We start from the raw sequence: 16720 nt of genomic DNA, 5'->3' as shown, positions 1-16720 counted from the left end.
ACCCAATTGTCATACTTGAGTAAAATGATAGATACCTTAATAGAGAGTTACTCAAGTTAAAGTAAAAAGTCACCCAGTAAAATGCTACTCGAGTAAAAGTCTAAAAGTATTTGGTTCTAAATATACTTAAGTATCAAACGTAAATGTAATTGCTAAAAATATACTTAAGTATCAAAAGTAAAAGTAGAAGTTTAAATAATTTTAAATTCTTGATTTTAAGTGAAGCAGACGGCACAATTTTCATGTTTTTAAAATGTATGGATCGCCAGGGGCACACTCCAACACTGAGACATAATTTACAAAAGATGCATTTGTGTTTAGTGAGTCCGCCAGATCAGAGGCAGAAGGGATGACCATGTGTTGTCTTGATAAGTTGGTCAATTTTCCTGTCCTGCTGGTTGTCTGGTAAGATGTATGGAGTAAAAAGTGTATTATTTTCTTTAGGAATGTAGTGAAGTAAAAGTAAAAGTAATCAAAAATAGAAGTAGTAAAGTACAGATACCCCAAAAAACTACTTTGAATTATTTTTTACTTAAGTACTTTACACCACTGCTCAATTCTCAAGGCTTAAAAATAATTATTTGGGGCCTCCTGAGTGGCGCAGTGGTCTAAGGCACTGCATCGCAGTGCTAGCTGTGGTCTCTAAAGATTCTGGGTTCGAGTTCAGGCTCTGTCGCAGCCGGCCGAGACCGGGAGACCCATGGGGCGGTGCACAATTGGCCCAGTGTCATCTGGGTTAGGGGAGGGTTTGGCCGGCAGGGATGTCCTTGTCCCATCGCGCCAGGTACACGGTGTTTCCTCCAACACATTGGTGCAGCTGGCTTCTGATTTAAGTGGACATTGTGTCAAGAAGCAATGCGGCTTGGTTGAGTTGTGTTTCAGAGGACGCAAGGCTCTCGACCCTTCACCTCTCCCGAGTCCGTACGGGAGTTGCAGCGATGAGACAAGACTCTAACTACCAATTGGGGTGAAAAAAAATTGTTAGAATTTTTTTTTTTTTTTACCTGTCTTCTCCCCTTCATCTATGCTGATTGAAGTGGATTTAACAGGGGACGTCAATAAGGGATCATAGCATTCACCTGGTCAGTCTGTCATGGAAAGAGCAGGTGTTAATGTTTCTTATACTCAGTGTACTGTAGATTAAATATATTTGTAAGATAGGCTACTTTATTACAATAGTGTTTGTTCTTTGTCCTGTTGCTCGTTTTCTTGGCCCAAAAGAACAATAAACAAAGAGTGGTCTGACTGCCAGTGATTTTCCACCGAGGAGGATGATATCATTGGTTTCAGCTGGGGAGGAGTGGCAGATGACTGATCGTGACCAGTAAGATGAACTGTTAGATCCCTGTGGATTAAACGCTCTTTTAGGATGTGAGACTGAGAGACTGAGACACTGTTGACCCAACAGCAGCAGAGGTTCAAATACCACCCTGCAGGCAGCATATATACACTCAGAGGAAACAGGGAGCTTTAATCGACGAATTACAGGCATTCATTAGGCTAACTGAGACCATGAACAGCAGAAGTGCTAATGCATGGACAGCTAAATAGAGAGACGTGTAAGAGTATCACACATCCATTTGAAAAACGTATTTTTGCCACGTGAACAGGCCATAAATGAGGTTGTGATTTGGTTTGGTTATTAACAACATGGGGATACTCTTAAATGTTTTCCCTGTCCACTTTCAGAAGCACTGGAGAATTACTAATTAGCGAGGCAGTGTTCATGTGTATTGTCTCAGTCCACATTTCCTGCTTGTCTTCATTAGAAATGAAATAGGCCTGAAATACTAGACTAGAGTTCCCCGAATCTGGCTCGCCTGAGATTTGACCCCTCAAGTTTCCTGAGCAAAATTTTTTTGTTTTTGTTTTTTTAATTATTTGGACATAAAAGACTAAGAACATGAGGATTTTAATTGAAGAAAACTGTTCCAGTATTCCCACGTATAATAGTGACACGTGATTGTATACAAATGTAAGCAAGGTTTGAAATTAGTATGTTTTAGTGAAAATTATATCTGTTTGGGATTCTTGCGGTCAATTTGCAGTCTACATATTATTTGTAACTTTGTTCCAGCCGCTCAATAAAAAAAAAGTCCCGGGCTGAATCTAGTTGCGGATGCCTGCACTAGACCCTTCTCTGAGTCAGTCTTATGAGTGTGGGACATCGTATGCACGGTTCCTTTTCTGTTGACCTGTTGTTTATTAGGACACAACTCAGACAGAAACCATGATCACGGCACACTTATGGTTGAGATTAGTGTACCTTGTTAACCCAAATGAGAGAAATGAGCACGTTTTGCCTCTCAGACTGTTTTCCTGTGAGTGGCTCACAGTGAGAGGCTGAGTGCTCATGTTTTAGTGTTTATTGGCTCATCTCTTTCATGGCCAGTCCAGCAGTCAACACTACATCTGTTATTTTACATTTGAGTCATTTAGCAGATGCTCTTATCCAGGGCGACCTACGGGAGCAATTAGGGTTAAGTGCCTTGCTCAAGGGCACGTCGGCATATTTTTTCATCTCGTTAGCTCGGGAATTCGGCCCAACGCTCTTAACCGCTAAGCTACCTCTCGCCCTTTATCCCAGTCATTCATGGATCCATGGAACATCAGTCATACCGACTCTTCTTATACCAAATCTCTACCATTGACTGTAAGTATTGAGTGGAATGTGTCAGTGAGAATACACACAAAGCTAGAAGTGAAAATGAGTGTAAAGAGTAAAAATGACCATTCATTTTTCTGTGTTTAAAAAGTATGAAGCCATTTGTTTGACTTAAAAGCGGTTTTACTGGATATGTCAGGCAAGTCACACTACTGTGGAACATTGCAGAGTGGAGACAGTGAAGGATGAGAGAGAAAGATATGCAGGAGGTGGGGAGAAAGCAAGAGGTGATAGACTTGAGAAACTGAGCCGGCCTGCTCCTTGGCTGCATCATCTGTAAAAAACCTTGCATCATCCAGTCCAATTTTTGAACAGATTATTAATAGGCCCCAGGGTTACATATGAGGCACTAAGCCCCAGGGATTCATGTTAGACAGTGAATTTTGAACTTTCCAGAAGACAACCATGTTTGTTTATACCCTTTTAATGTGCGAGGACACTACAAATACAATACATTCAACACAAGTTTATTATTTTCCACAGGAACTTTATTTGTTGATTTCTTTCTAAAAAAAAACTAACATCTGTAAAAATAGCATTATATATATATATATTTCTCTAAGAAAAAAGAAACAAATCTCTTCTCAATAGTCTACCTGATTCTCAGAGATATATACAATAATCCTCCATTAAATCAGACTCGGAACAGGGATGGTTAGCTAAGCCTACATTTGCAAAATAAAAACACCATGTCTGAAAATCACATGTCAATCTTCATAGATCGGCTATTGATTTGCTTTAGCATTGCACACGAAGACACATTTGGTAAGAATAAGTTTCTATGAAATACAGTACGCGCTCAAATCAGATGAAATTATAAGCCATTTAAAAATACAGCAACAAATTCATGAATATATAAAAAAGGGTAAACAAACGATTTTTAAAAAACTGGGCTCGTGTGGTTTAATCACCAAGTTAACAAAGTAGCTTACTGAACAATTTCACAATAACCTTGAAAGAAAAAAAACATTATTCAGTCAAACACCGTGAGAAAATCCAAACAGTAGCTAGCCTAATCACAACATGAAAGTGTAACCATGAGCATTAATTGATATGTTCAATTCTTTGCAACGCTACAATACAGTGCAAAAAAACCCACAAAAAATATATTCTCATGTCAATTGTCAAACATATTAACGTTTTTATATTTAACAATATAATTATTTTGACATCACTATAGCAACTCACCTAGGTATTCTTAAGAATTGTAAATGAAAAGTAACTGTCCAAACATGAACAAATATATATTTTAGTTAAAACTCAAAGCATTTGCAACCACCATATCCACACCACATTTGCAAACAATGAATAAAGCTAATAGGAATAAAAATATATATTTAAACACTTCAGGAGTTTTATTCCCCAACAAATAGTGGTAGAGTGATGCTTTAGTGTCACTATGCGGTGGCCCCTGCATAACACTGCATAGTCCCTGCATAGCTTCCAGTTGGTCCTCCGTAGCTCAGTTGGTAGAGCATTGCGCTTACGACGCCAGGATATTGGGTTCAATTCCCGGGCCCACCAATACGTAAAATGTTTGCATGATCGTGGGTTGCTTTGGATAAAAGCATCTGCTAAATGGCATATAGTGCTGTCAAAGGATTCAGAACCTGTGACTTTTTCCAAATTGTGTTACATTTTAGATTAAGGCTGTAAAGTATTAAAATTAAAATGGTAAAAATCCTCAATTTACACACAATACCCCATAAAAGTAAAATATAAAAAACAGAAATACCTTAAGTATTCAGACCTTTTGCTATGAGACTCGAAAGCTCAGGTGCATCCTGTTTCCATTGATCATCATTGAGATGTTTCTACAACGTGATGAGAATCCAGCAATGGTAAATTCAAGTAATTGGACATAATTTGGAAAGGCACACACATCTATAAAAAAGGTCCCACAGTTGACAGTGCAAGTCAAAGCAAAAACCATGCCAGGAGGTGGAAGGAAGGAATTGGTAATAGAGCTCAGAGACAGGATTGTGTCAAGGTACAGATCTAGGTTAAATGGTACCAAAACATTTCTGCAGCATTGAAGGTCCCCAAGAACAGTGGCCTCCATCATTCCTAAATGGAAGAAGTTTGGAACCACTCTTCCTAGAGCTGGCCACCTGACCAAACTGAGGAATCGGGGGAGACGGGCCTTGGTCTGGGAGGTGAAAAAGAACCCGATGGCCACTCTCACAGAGCTCCAGAGTTCCTCTGTGGAGATGGGGGAACCTTCCAGAAGGACAACCATCTCTGCAGCACTCCACCAATCAGGCCTTTATGGTAGAGTGGCCAGACGGATGCGACTCTTCAGTAAAAAAGGCACATGAAAGCCCGCTTGGAGTTTGCCAAAAAGCACCTAAAGGACTCTGACCATGAGAAAGAAGATTCTCTGGTCTGATGAAACCAAGATTGAACTCTTTGGCCTGAATGCCAAGTGTCACATCTGGAGGAAACCTGGCACTATCCCTACGGTGAAGCATGGTGGCAGCATCATGTTGTGGGGATGTTTTTCAGCGGCAGGAACAGGGAGACTAGTCAGGAGAGGGAAAGATGAACTGAGAAAAGTACAGACAGATCGATGGAAACCTACTCCAGAAGACCTCAGACTGGGTCAAAGATTCACCTTCCAACAGGACAACGACCCGAAGCACACAGCCAAGACAACGCAGGAGTGGAGTCGGAAACGTCTCTGAATGTCCTTGAGTGGCCCAGCCAGAGCCCGGACTTGAACATCTCTGGAGACCTGAACATAGATGTAAATCAACCCTCCCAATCTAACCTGACAGAGCTTGAAAGGATCTGCAGAGAAGAATGGGGCGAAACTTCCCAAATACAAGTGTGCCAAACTCATAGCATCATACCCAAGAATAGTCGAGGCTGTAATCGCTGCCAAAGGTGATTCAACAAAGTACTGAGTAAAGGGTCTGAATACTTACGCAAATGTGATTTCATTTTTTTCTTCAATTGTTTAGATGTTTTCTTTCTTCAAAAACCTGTTTTTCCTTTGTCATTATGGGGAATTGTGTGTAGATTGAAGATTTTTTAAAATTCATTTTAGAATAAGGCTGTTACCTAACAAATGTGGAAAAAGTCAAGGGGTCTGAATACTTTCCGTAGGCACTGTATTATATATTATAACAAAAATGCCTTGAGCAGGTTTCTTAAAATTGCCCTACAAAAAAATAATCACAAAAGGGTTTTGGAATAACACAGAAGCAGATTATAATCTCTAATAAAACAAGGAATTCATACGTAATCTTATTCACATATGCTGATAAGCATCTAGTAATCATACAGTATCATAGAAGTATATGGAACATCTGAAGAGCACTATGAGACCACAAAGTGCTTTGGAGTTTGATTATTTTAATGTAACAAGGGGGAGAAGCTTCAAACATTTTGAAAGAATGACTTCAAAAAGCTCAGTGAATCATTTCAGAAGATGCACTGTAAATTCTTCAGGTTCACATCAAATCTCAGAAAATTGTAACTGTGCCTTTGAAACAATCCCCAACAACCCCTAATTTGATCCAGTCTATAGAGAGAAGTAGACAAACAGGAATATTCCCAACGAGCAGACCAGAAACAGCCCACTGTTGAGCAGCAGTTTGGTTCTGGGTGGCTCATACAGCATCTCTATGATGGCTCTCTCATCCTCTTCTGTCCTTTTGGGATGGGCATTGTATGCTGCTTCTTTAAACCCACAGAACCACTCCAACAGATGCATGCCCCTCCCACCCTCCCCACAACAACCTTCCTCTGCATGCATGAGCCCTGCGTGACTATTATCAAACTGGTTGGCGGGCGTTGCTGGAGTCGTTCCTGGGGTTGTCTCTGAGCTGGGGGTCACGGGGTCATGGTCATTAGGCGGCGTTAGCAAAGTGACATCCTCCCCCTCTAGACACCTAGCTCTACAGATGTCTGGGGGCAGATCCTTATAGAGGTCTCCATTCCCATTCAACTGCACAGGGCTCTTATCTGTCAGCTTGTACATCTCCTCACGGTCTTTGGGGGGAAGCTTTCCAATGTTACGCAGGCCCCATAATGTAGTGGTGCAAATCTGCTCATCATCCGGAGGAGGGGTGCAGAGACTGACGACCACAGCCACCAGTCCAGATACCCAGAACAGCCCAGCAGCCACATACATGTAGTGGACATGTGTGATGAAGAAAGGCCTGTCGTCTGGCTGGTCACAGGGAGGCTCACGATAAATAAACGCCAGAATCAGCCGGGTGGTACCCAGCACGAATCCGGTCATACCACCCCAGAATGCACCTCTTTCATTGCAACGCTTCCAGAACACGCCCAGCATGAAGAGGGCGGCGATGGGCGGGGTGAGGTATCCAGCTACTTCCTGTATGTAGAGATACATCTGGCCACCCTGCATCTCGATGATGACAGGGATCCAGGCGATACTGATGACCACCATGAACACCACGAACAGCCGGCCCACCAACAGTAGCTCTTTCTGGGATGCACTACGCCTTGCGCTCTGGTAGATGTCCAGGGTGAAGATGGTGCTAGCACTGTTAAAGATAGAGTCCAGATCACTCATGAGAGCTGCAATCATCACAGCCATCATCAGCCCTCGCAGTCCCACGGGCATCACTGACATGACCAGCCGCGGATACGCGATATTGGAGCAACCCGCCTTAGAGCCGCAAACAGCCAGGCAGTGCTCTGGCCCGATGCAGGCAATCTCATCTGCAAACAGGATCCGGGAGATCATCCCAGGGATGACGATAATGAACATGGGCAGGACCTTCAGGAAGCCAGCCATCAGCGTGGAGCCCTTGGCATGGGCAATGTTCTTAGCAGCCAGCACCCTCTGGACGATGACCTGGTCAGCACACCAGTACCAGATGGAGGCTGGGGTTTGGCCCAGAAGGAAGCCAGGCCAGGGGATATCCTCATCCAGCGGGCCCCGGAGGAGCCGAAGGGAATCTGGCTTGGGCTCAATGCGGCAGGAAGCAGAGTAGGTGAAGTTCCCACTGGCCAGGATAGCTGTTACATTTGGGACAGCTAGCATGTACTTGGTCCGAACCCCTTCAAGACCGCCGACCTTGATCAGGCTGATGATGGTCAGGCTGAGAGCTCCACCGATCATCAGCACGGCCTGGAGGGTGTCCGTGTACATGACTGCGACCAGGCCACCAGTGACTGTAAGCACTGCGGTCATACTGATGAGCAGGATGATGGACAGATAGAGGTTCCAGCCCAACGACTCCTGGATGAAAAGTGCCCCGGCGTATAAGTCCACAGAGATCTTGGTGAAAATATAGAGCAGCACAGAAAGGGCAGCAAAGTACACCTTTAGCCTATTGCCTCCGTAGCGTTTGGAGAGGTACTCCGGCATGGTGTACACCCCAGAGTGGATATACACAGGTATGAACACCCAGCCCAGCAGCTGCAGCAGGAGAAGAGCGTTAAACTCCCATGCTCCCACAGCAAAGCCACTGGCCGCTCCCGACCCAGCCAGGCCTATGAAGTGTTCACTGCCAATGTTACTGACAAACAGCGACGCTCCGATCACCACCCATGTCATGGAGCGTCCCGCCAGGAAGTATCCACTCACTGTGCTGCGGTTGGCCTTCCACATGGCGAAGAACCCGATGCCCAGCACCAGGATGAAGTACAGAGCCACCACAGCTATGTCCGCTGCCTCCATGACACCTGTACCCATTGCGAGTGCTAAACAGAACTACTCGTTCAAAAGTGAAGAAAAACTGAAAAGTCAAGGTTTAAAGTAACAGAAGGGCAATAAAAACACTATCCTTTGGTTTGCTGTCTACATGGACGCTGTAGTATCCACCATCTGGTCAAATTCACTAGGGGTGTGTGCGTTCGGAGGAGAATCTACCAACACTGAGGACGCTCCAGTTTTAAAGGAGGATGCTGCAGGCCTCCAGTCTAGTATAGCCTAGAATTTACATTCCTGCAAGACAGCAAGGACAAAACATTTGATTAGAGCCCTTGTTCGACGGGAAGTGAGAAAGGTAACACATTTATGCAAGACCTCAGAGGCAAAATTTCGGAGAAAACAAAAATAAAATCAGATTTTACTGGTCACATACATATAAATATATGGATGAGCAATGACAGAGCAGCATAGGCTAAGATGAGATATATAAAATACAGTAAATACACATATGAGATGAGTAATGAAAGATATGTAAACATTATTAGTGACTAGTGTTGCATTTAATAAGGTGGCCAATGATTTCAAATCTGTATGTAGGCAGCAGCCTCTGTGCTAGTGAGGGCTGTTTAACAGTCTGATGGCCATGAGATAGAAGCTGTTTTTCACTCTCTCGGTCCCAGCTTTGATGCACCTGTACTGACCTCGCCTTCTGGATGGTAGCGGGGTGAACAGGCAGTGGCTTGGGTGGTTGTTGTCCTTGATCTTTTTTACCTTTCTGTGACATTGTGTGCTGTAGGTGTCCTGGAGGAAATGTAGTTTGACCCCAGTGATGCGTTGTGCAGACCGCACCACCCTCTGGAGAGCCCTGCGGTTGAAGGCGGTGCAGTTGCCGTATCAGTCGGTGATACAGCATGACAAGATGCTCTCAATTGTGCATCTGTAAAAGTTTGTGAGGGTTTTAAGTGACAAGCCAAATTTCTTCAGCCTCTTGAACTTAACATTTCCACCTTCTCCACTGCTGTCCCGTCGATGTGGATATGGGGGTGCTCCCTCTGCAGTTTCCTGAACTCCACGATCATCTCCTTTGTTTTGTTGAAGTTATATTTCTGACACCACACTCCGAGAGCCCTCACCACCTCCCTGTAGGCTGTCTCGTTGTTGGTAATAAAGCCTACTACTGTTGTGTCATCTGCAAACTTGATGATTAAGCTGGAGGCATGCATGGCCATGTAGTCATGGGTGAACAGGGGAGTACAGGAGGGGGCTGAGCACGCACACTTGTGGTGAAGGTAGGAAACAACATCTCCACTTTGCTGATCCTCAACACTGAGAAGCCACCTGTGGGTGGCCGATCAGGAAGTCCAGGATCAAACTGCACAGGGTGGGGTTGAGCTTGGAGGGTAATATGGTGTTAAATACGGAGTTGTAGTCAATGAACAGCATTCTTGCATAGGTGTTCCTCTTGTCCAGATGGGATAGGGCAGGCAATTGCATTGTCTGTGGACCTATTGGGGTGGTAAGCGAATTGAAGTGGGTCTAGGTGAAGTGACCGGTAAGGTGGAGGTGATATGATCCTTGACTAGTCTCTCAAAGCACTTCATGATGACAGAAGTGAGTGCTACAGGGCGATAGTCATTTAGTTCAGTTACCTTTGCATTGTTGGGTACAGGAAGAATGGTGGCCATCTTGAAGCATGCGAGGACAACAGACTGGGATAGGGAGAGATTGAATATGGCCGTAAACACACCAGCCAGCTGGTCTGTGCATGCTCTGAGGATGCGGCTAGGGATGCCATCAAGGCAGACAGCCTTGCGAGGGTTACCACGTTTAAAAGTCTTACTCATATTGGCCACAGGGAAGGAGAGCCCACAGTCCTTGGTATCGGGCGGCGTCAGTGACACTATTATCCTCAGAGTGGGCAAAGAAGATGTTTAGTTTGTCTGGAAGCAAGATGTCAGTGTCTGTGACGTGGCTGGTTTTCCTTTTGTATTCTGGGATTGCCTGTAGACCACATACGTCGTGTCGGAGCCATTGAATTTCCATTCGACGTCGTCTCTGAACTCACATGTTGCATGCCTTGTGGAGGGAATAACTAGACTGTCATTATTCGGCCATATTCCCAGTCGCCTTTCCATGGTTAAATGCAGTGGTTCGCGCTTTCAGTTTTACGCAAATGTCGCCATCTTTCCACGGTTTCTGGTTAGGGTAAGTTTAAATAGTCACAGTGGGTACAATATCTCATATACACTTCCTTATAAACTCACTCACCAAGTCAGCGTATACGTCGATATTATTCTCTGAGGTTACCCAGAACAAATGAGGGCGGGGGAGAGCTTGAACAGGTGAATTCAACTGAGCATGGTAACATAGATTTACAAATCACAGTAACGTTGTCTTTAGCCCTCACTCTAATCTCGAAGTATTGGCTAAACCAAAAAATAAAGAGCTATGCCCCTATCAGAGTTTCAAAGCAAACTAATGTCGTGTAAGAAACTAAAAAGTCTAGCAGCTCAGTTCATGTGAAAAGAGAACAAAAATGCCTTCGTAGCCTATATTGTTTAACAGGATAGTTCACCCAAATTACATATTGGTTTCCTTACCCTGTAAGGAGTCTAAGAACAAGATATGACAGCATTCCATGCTTTGGTTTAGTTTTCCTGGCTCTGTTTTCATATGTTAACATCTGTAGAACAAACCCCATTCAGGTCATAGGACCGATATTAGCATTTTTTGCATCATGTTCAAGATGAGAGGTCGACCGATTAATAGGGCCGATTTCAAGTTTCCATAACAATCGGAAATCTGTATTTTTGGACACTGATTTGGCCAATTTATTAAATCTTTATTTAACTAGGCAAGTCAGCTAAAGAACACATTCTTATTGTCAATGACAGCCTAGGAACGGTGGGTTAACTGCCTCGTTCAGGGGCAGAACAGATTTGATCTGTGTTATTATGTTGTAACTAAGTCTATGATTTGATAGAGCAGTCTAACTCAGTGATGGTCGGCGCCAGCAGGCTCGTAAGCATTCATTCAAACAGCACTTTTGTGCGTTTGCCAGCAGCTGTTTATGACTTCAAGCCTATCAACTCCTGAGATTAGGCTGGTGTAACCAATGAGAAATGGCTAGCTAGCTAGCGGGGTGCGCGCTAATAGCGTTTCAAACGTCACTCGCTCTGAGACTTGGAGTAGTTGTTCCCCTTGCTCTGCAAGGGCCGCGGCTTTTGTGGAGCGATGGGTAACCCTGCTTCGAGGGTGGCCGTTGTCGTTGTGTTCCTGGTTCGAGCGAGGAGAGGGACGGAAGCTATACTGTTACACTGTCAATACTAAAGTGCCTATAAGAAAATCCAATATTCAAAGGTTAATGAAATACAAATGGTATAGAGAAAAATAGTCCTATAATAACTACAACCTAAAACTTCTTACCTGGGAATATTGAAGACGCATGTTAAAAGGAACCACCCGCTTTCATATGTTCTCATGTTCTGAGCAAGGAACTTAAACGTTAGCTTTCTTACATGGCACATATTGCACTTTTACTTTATTCTCCAACACTTTGTTTTTGCATTATTTAAACCAAATTGAACATGTTTCATTATTTATTTGAGGCTAAATTGATTTTATTTATGTATTATATGAAGTTGTAAGTGTTCATTCAGTATTGTTGTAATTGTCATTATTACAAATAAAAATTGTCATCGGTATCAGCTTTTTTTGGTCATCCAATAATCGGTCGACCTCTATTCAAGACCCTAAAATAATCTGTAACTGTGTATTCTTTTCATGAAAACATGTATAAATCCAATTTTAACTAGATTAAATGTGAACATTTGTGAAACATGTCCATGTTCCAATTATTTCTGATGAGTTTAAATCCAGATGTGAAGATACGTTTTCTATACTAGTGATCTTTCTGTGGAATTTTATTTTCACTTTTGGGATCATTTAGAGGGACCAGTATTCAACATGTTCCAAGAATGCCCAGCTATGGGTGAGATACATGATTACTACCACAAAATACAGGGTTATTTGCTTAAGACCAAAACCTGATAAAGTTCCCCTTTTCATAGATAATTTGAGACCTAATTGCATTATTAAATATAAATTGATAACTTTAGCATATGTTAATAGACTTAAAATGGGCCAAAATCACCTTAACTAAAACCCAAACTGGTTTCATGGAAAGTCTGTAACATTAGGTTAGTTTCAGCCTTGATTACACCGATTCAATTGACTCCGAGGCCATTATTTTATTCCTCAACTTTTGTAATAACTTGATACAAACACAAATTCCTAAAACATTCGTTGTAAACTTTTGGTTTTGGGCCTAGCTTTGTCTGTTATCAATATGTTTTATAAAGATATTAATATTTCTTATATGATTAATCGTAACATCTAAAATATTTAATATTCACCATAGTGCACCCCAGGGTTGCCCGATTTCAGCTCTCTTATTCCTTTTAATTGCATTTTAAACTAACCTGAATTCAAAGGTATTTCAATATTTGAAAAAATAAAACAAATAATAATCTGTTAGCAGATGATACAGCTCTGTTTCTAAAAGTTGCTATTAAACTTATTATCAAATCATTCTCTTCAGCTTCTGGTCTGGAACTTAATTTAAATATTATCCACATGCAACTCAAATTACCAATCTATTGAGAATATTCCAGTGAAATACACTGAAATATTTAGGGGAGCACATGGCGAAAAACCATGTTGTCCGTCAACATCTCAATTTCATTCAAGAGGTTAAAGAAAAAAAAATCAATCTTTAATAACTGGCTCCATCCAGAGTGACGTCTATTGGAAGGGTTTTATTGTCCAAAGAAGGTCTGTCACGTTGTCTTCCCTGCTCTATCCCTATTTGTAGCAAACCAGCCTGAAATCAACAAACCTTTCCTAGACATTATATAGAAAAATTTAAGAAATCAATCATATCAAACAAAAGAGCTGATGGTGGGCTTGAAGTACTAGATTAAAGGTATTGTTGATATCAATTCAAAGTAAACTGGGTTTAAAAAAAGATCCATGCTTTGCTCTGAATCTATAGGGATACTTAATTCCATCAAGGTTTTATGAAAATGGTTTGTCTTCAATTTGTGGAAGTGCAACTACTCTCCAGCAAAATTACCCATCAAACTGTCCAAATTTCATGAACAAGCCCTTTTAGCTTGAAAGTATGTTATATCCACAACTTATCCCCACACAAAACACTTTGTGAAACAACAAAGATATTGTTGTAAAAAAAAAACAAGTATTTGTTCTTCCCGAAGTAGTTTGAAATAAATATTATATTTGTGCTTGACTTATTTGAAAAAGGAAATACTCTTATGGAAAGTTCTTAGAAACATATATACATTATAAAGAATTGAATTCTATATGCAAAGAAATACCTTCAGGATTTACTCAATTAATTAAATATAATTTGTATTTTGGAGAACATGTCACGATTGATGCACAACTTGTTAGATGGTTCCCCCTGCTGGACAACGAATGTAATACATTCTTAAGATAACTTTTTAACTCCAAGAACAAGATCTCTCCTCGAGGGAAATTCTTCTGAAATGCATATATTACCGAGATTTAATAGAAGGTTTGGTTTCTCCCTCACAAATTTAGTCGATAAAATAAAGTAAAAGAAATGCACTTAAATCTTGCACAAAATATACCCTTGCAATAACTTGTCTAAATGCATGGCTTTAGAGGACATATGCCTTTTCTGTGATAAAGGAGAAACTATTACACACATGTGTTATGAGTGTGACTCTGAAGTTGTTTTGGAGCAAGTAATTACATGATTTCATTAATAAGACATTTACAATGAAATACGTAATACGATATTATTAAAATAAAAACTACGGAATTAGTTGTTAATTTCTTCATTATCTGGTAAATTTTACATACACAAAAACTAATATTTGAAATATGCAATACATTTTTACTTTGTATTCATTTTATTCGTACAACTATCATAGGTTTATAAAATTGTAACCCCAGACCTTTTTTTAAACTTTAGTTATTTTATGTTTCTTTAGAGAAAATATACAAACAGTGATGTTCTTTTTGTTTGTTATTGTAATTTGAAATGTAATAAACACATTTTCAATCATGACTTTGGTGGATTATGATTACATCATCCCCCGACCATTGCAGCTGAAATCATTATCCCAAGTCAAGTTTGCAAATTATTTACTAGACAATATGATATTTTAGATGGCTATTTCTCTGCTGAGTTTTAGCATCATCAACATCTCAACATCACTTAGTATCAACCAACCTCAAACATGACCGGCCTCAATATCTTAAACTAACAGAACTGTAAGAGAAATGTCATGATCCAACAACATGCTCCAAGACAATCACTCTTCTTGTCCACCGGCACACAGCGGTCATTCTTCCCGCCTGTAGTTTACATATTTAGTGATTTCAGCCCTCATCACGTGCTGGCATAAACCCAACCGTCCGCCCTATCCCTGCCCCTTGCACTAAAATAACTCTTTGTTTGTCTCTTCAGCTCCGTGTTCATTGGACTACATGTCGCCAGCAGACCCTTCTAAAACAGTTGTTCAATGGAACAGAAACGTTTGCATATGACCTGGCCAAAGTTATGCTATACTACAAATCAATCGAGGGTAGAGAAGAGGGTTCAAATGCCTTCACTGTCTTAGAAACATTTGAAAGGTTTAATACTGTATTACTTGTTATGAGCATGTATGAGAATTTAGAATGTCTTAGGTTATTTAAAAAAAGACTTAAAACAGACAGGTAGGCTATAACGCATGTGATGTAGTAATATCAATATGTTGTAAGACTTGTATTACATGGTGGTGTGCATATATAGGCTACCCATACAGCTGTCAGCCACAAGGTTATATTTTCTAGACAAGATGATAAAAAGGGACTCGGGAGCTGACCGTTTAAGATACTGTATCAACATGAAACTATACCGGAGATATGGGATCACAGCATTGTTGTCAAAGCACCATCAAGACATGTGGCACGCACCACAACCAATGATACAGCGGCAAAGGAATATTCTAGAAAGAAAGCACACGCATTGTCCACATTTCCAAGGAGGGGGTGTGTAGCCTCGTAGTATTGAGCAAAATGTGTGGTTGAATTAGTCAAAAAGAATAGTATTTGACCCTGACCTAGTAGCCTACATTAATTCCATGCATTCTGGGTTCAATAAAAACAGTGAATTAAGTTCTCGACCTGCTTTTTCTTTTCTCCTTCGCTTGTCCATTCTCTACTTTTTTAGCACCCATTACCGCATTCTCCAGGATACAATTGAAAACGGGCGGTCATCACAAAATTGCACACTCACCATTCGCATTACGCTATATTGTAGCTACTGACTACATCAATCCACAAGTTGAGGATTTGACTGTGAGCCTGCTTCTCTAGCGACAGTAGATATGTGTATCTTCCGGTGTCAGTCCTTCCAATGGAGCGATAATTCGTATTTTCTCTTCCCGTATGCTGTGTTCTCGAGCAGTTAAGTGTAATAGCACACAGGTGACTGAATAGGACAAGGTAGATAGGCTTTATAAGCATCGACTCCGTTTCTTCCCCCTATGCCACGCCCTACACGTGTGACGTTTCGGATGGCTTCGGTCTCAACACGTCCATTGGTTATTGTTCTCATTTTAAAATACCGTATTGTTTCGAGGAACAAGCTACTTTTGCATACTACTGTAAATTAACCTTTGTTTTGTGGTTAGAGTGTTCGAATAGTAACCGAAAGGTTGCAAGTTCAAACCCTCGAGCTGACAAGGTACAAATATGTCGTTCTGCCCCTGAACAGGCAGTTAACCCACAGTTCCTAGGCCGTCATTGAAAATAAGAATTTGTTCTTAACTGACTTTAAATAAAGGTAAAATTAAAATTGTTTTTAAAACAGGGGATTGGTTTGCCTCATGACGTTCAACCTGTTAGCCTACTTGGGTGGAAATTGCTAGAAAGAAACCTCACTTTGCCTAATTAACTGACTGGGCAGGAGATCCTGCTGGTTAATCAGCTTTAACAGTTGCATAATAACAGAACAATCTGGAAACTCACACTATTGGATATATGCACTTTTAAAACCCTTGTCATCATCTTCCTTCAAGGTGTTAAACTTTTCAGAAATGTGCATCATTAAGCCTAGTCCTATTGCACAGGTGTCTGATCTCACAAGTGTCACAAGTCCGGCAATGTGACCCACTCCACCCTCCAAACAGGCTACAACTCGTGGATCTATCTAGAATGCAATGGCATAGCCTAATATGGGGAGATATTTGACATTGCTTTTATGTTTATGGTGGAAGGTGCACAAGATGGGTCTGGAGAAACCACCAAGGCTGTGTCACTGTGATTGCGGGTGTAGAGAAATGCTGCCCCCACACATGTTAATCCACGCAACTAAATTGTTTGCTTGT

General features: G+C 41.4%; 1 protein-coding gene across 1 annotated transcript; it reads right to left on the bottom strand.

The window, feature by feature from the left end:
- Positions 1-3079: 3079 nt before the first annotated feature.
- Positions 3080-15861, bottom strand: LOC118366622 (sodium/myo-inositol cotransporter-like). Its single transcript, XM_052493364.1, has 2 exons — positions 15628-15861; positions 3080-8591 (listed from the first exon to the last, which is right to left on the bottom strand). Exon 2 carries the CDS (start codon positions 8337-8339, stop codon positions 6192-6194), a length of 2148 nt encoding a protein of 715 aa, XP_052349324.1. The 5' UTR covers positions 8340-8591; positions 15628-15861; the 3' UTR covers positions 3080-6191.
- Positions 15862-16720: the final 859 nt, after the last annotated feature.

This window comes from Oncorhynchus keta, chromosome 34 (assembly GCF_023373465.1).
Source record: "Oncorhynchus keta strain PuntledgeMale-10-30-2019 chromosome 34, Oket_V2, whole genome shotgun sequence".
NCBI classification, from domain to species: domain Eukaryota; kingdom Metazoa; phylum Chordata; class Actinopteri; order Salmoniformes; family Salmonidae; genus Oncorhynchus; species Oncorhynchus keta.
The sequence above is the reverse complement of the archived record's forward strand: the minus strand, read 5'-3'. Positions and strand labels throughout refer to the sequence as shown.

Bases quoted from the DNA above. Each gene is read 5' to 3' on its own strand.
- LOC118366622 (XM_052493364.1), bottom strand. From the start codon at position 8,339: ATGGGTACAGGTGTCATGGAGGCAGCGGACATAGCTGTGGTGGCTCTG.